The sequence below is a fragment of the Hipposideros armiger genome, unplaced genomic scaffold (assembly GCF_001890085.2).
Source record: "Hipposideros armiger isolate ML-2016 unplaced genomic scaffold, ASM189008v1 scaffold_1227, whole genome shotgun sequence".
NCBI lineage: Eukaryota > Metazoa > Chordata > Mammalia > Chiroptera > Hipposideridae > Hipposideros > Hipposideros armiger.
Window position 1 is genome coordinate 238014 of NW_017732577.1, and position 592 is coordinate 238605.

The 592-nt window shown below is 59.3% G+C and overlaps 1 protein-coding gene across 1 annotated transcript in view; it reads left to right on the forward strand.

Annotated features, from left to right (window-relative positions):
• LOC109376876 (zinc finger protein DZIP1-like) overlaps positions 1-592 on the forward strand; it is a 37493-nt gene continuing 36901 nt past the window's right edge. Inside the window, 1 exon segment of the mRNA XM_019633034.1 lies at positions 1-590. Coding sequence (XP_019488579.1) covers positions 1-590 — 590 coding nt within the window.

Consider the following 592-nt stretch of genomic DNA (forward strand, 5'->3'; position numbering starts at 1 on the left):
ATGCCTGCAGAGGGGGCCGATGTGCTGCCAATCATGCCCTTCCAGAAGCAAGTCGACTACCCACTCTCCAGCAGCCTCGAGGGTCTTGATGCCCCCGCAGCCCCCGTGGCAGCCATGGCCTTCCCCCCACCACACCCCCAATCCAGCGCAGCATCGTGCCACCTGCCCTTTTTCCAGTTCCGGCTGCTGCTAGAGAGTATGGACTGATGGCAGCTGAGCGTCATGCACGTGGGCCAGGTGGCGGCGGCCGTGGACGCGCTCACCCTGTAGGAAGACATCATGAACATCACCTACAAGCTGGAGGACCAGAAGTGCCCACATTGCCAGTCCCAGGTGGACCCGATGCCGCTGAAGCTTCTTCGCCTGGAGCAGGTGACCATCACCTTCCTGCAGCTCTCGCAGGAGTCCCTCACCACGCAGCTGCACAGCCTGGAGGAGCAGCCGTGCCTGAGCCAGGAGGACTGTGAGCAGAGCAGGAAACTCCTCACCAAGCAGGCTGAGATCAAGTTACTGAAGGAAAAGTGTAAACACAGGAAAAAGATGATCTCCACCCAGCAGATGATGATCAAGGCCAAAGCTAGCTATTACCAGT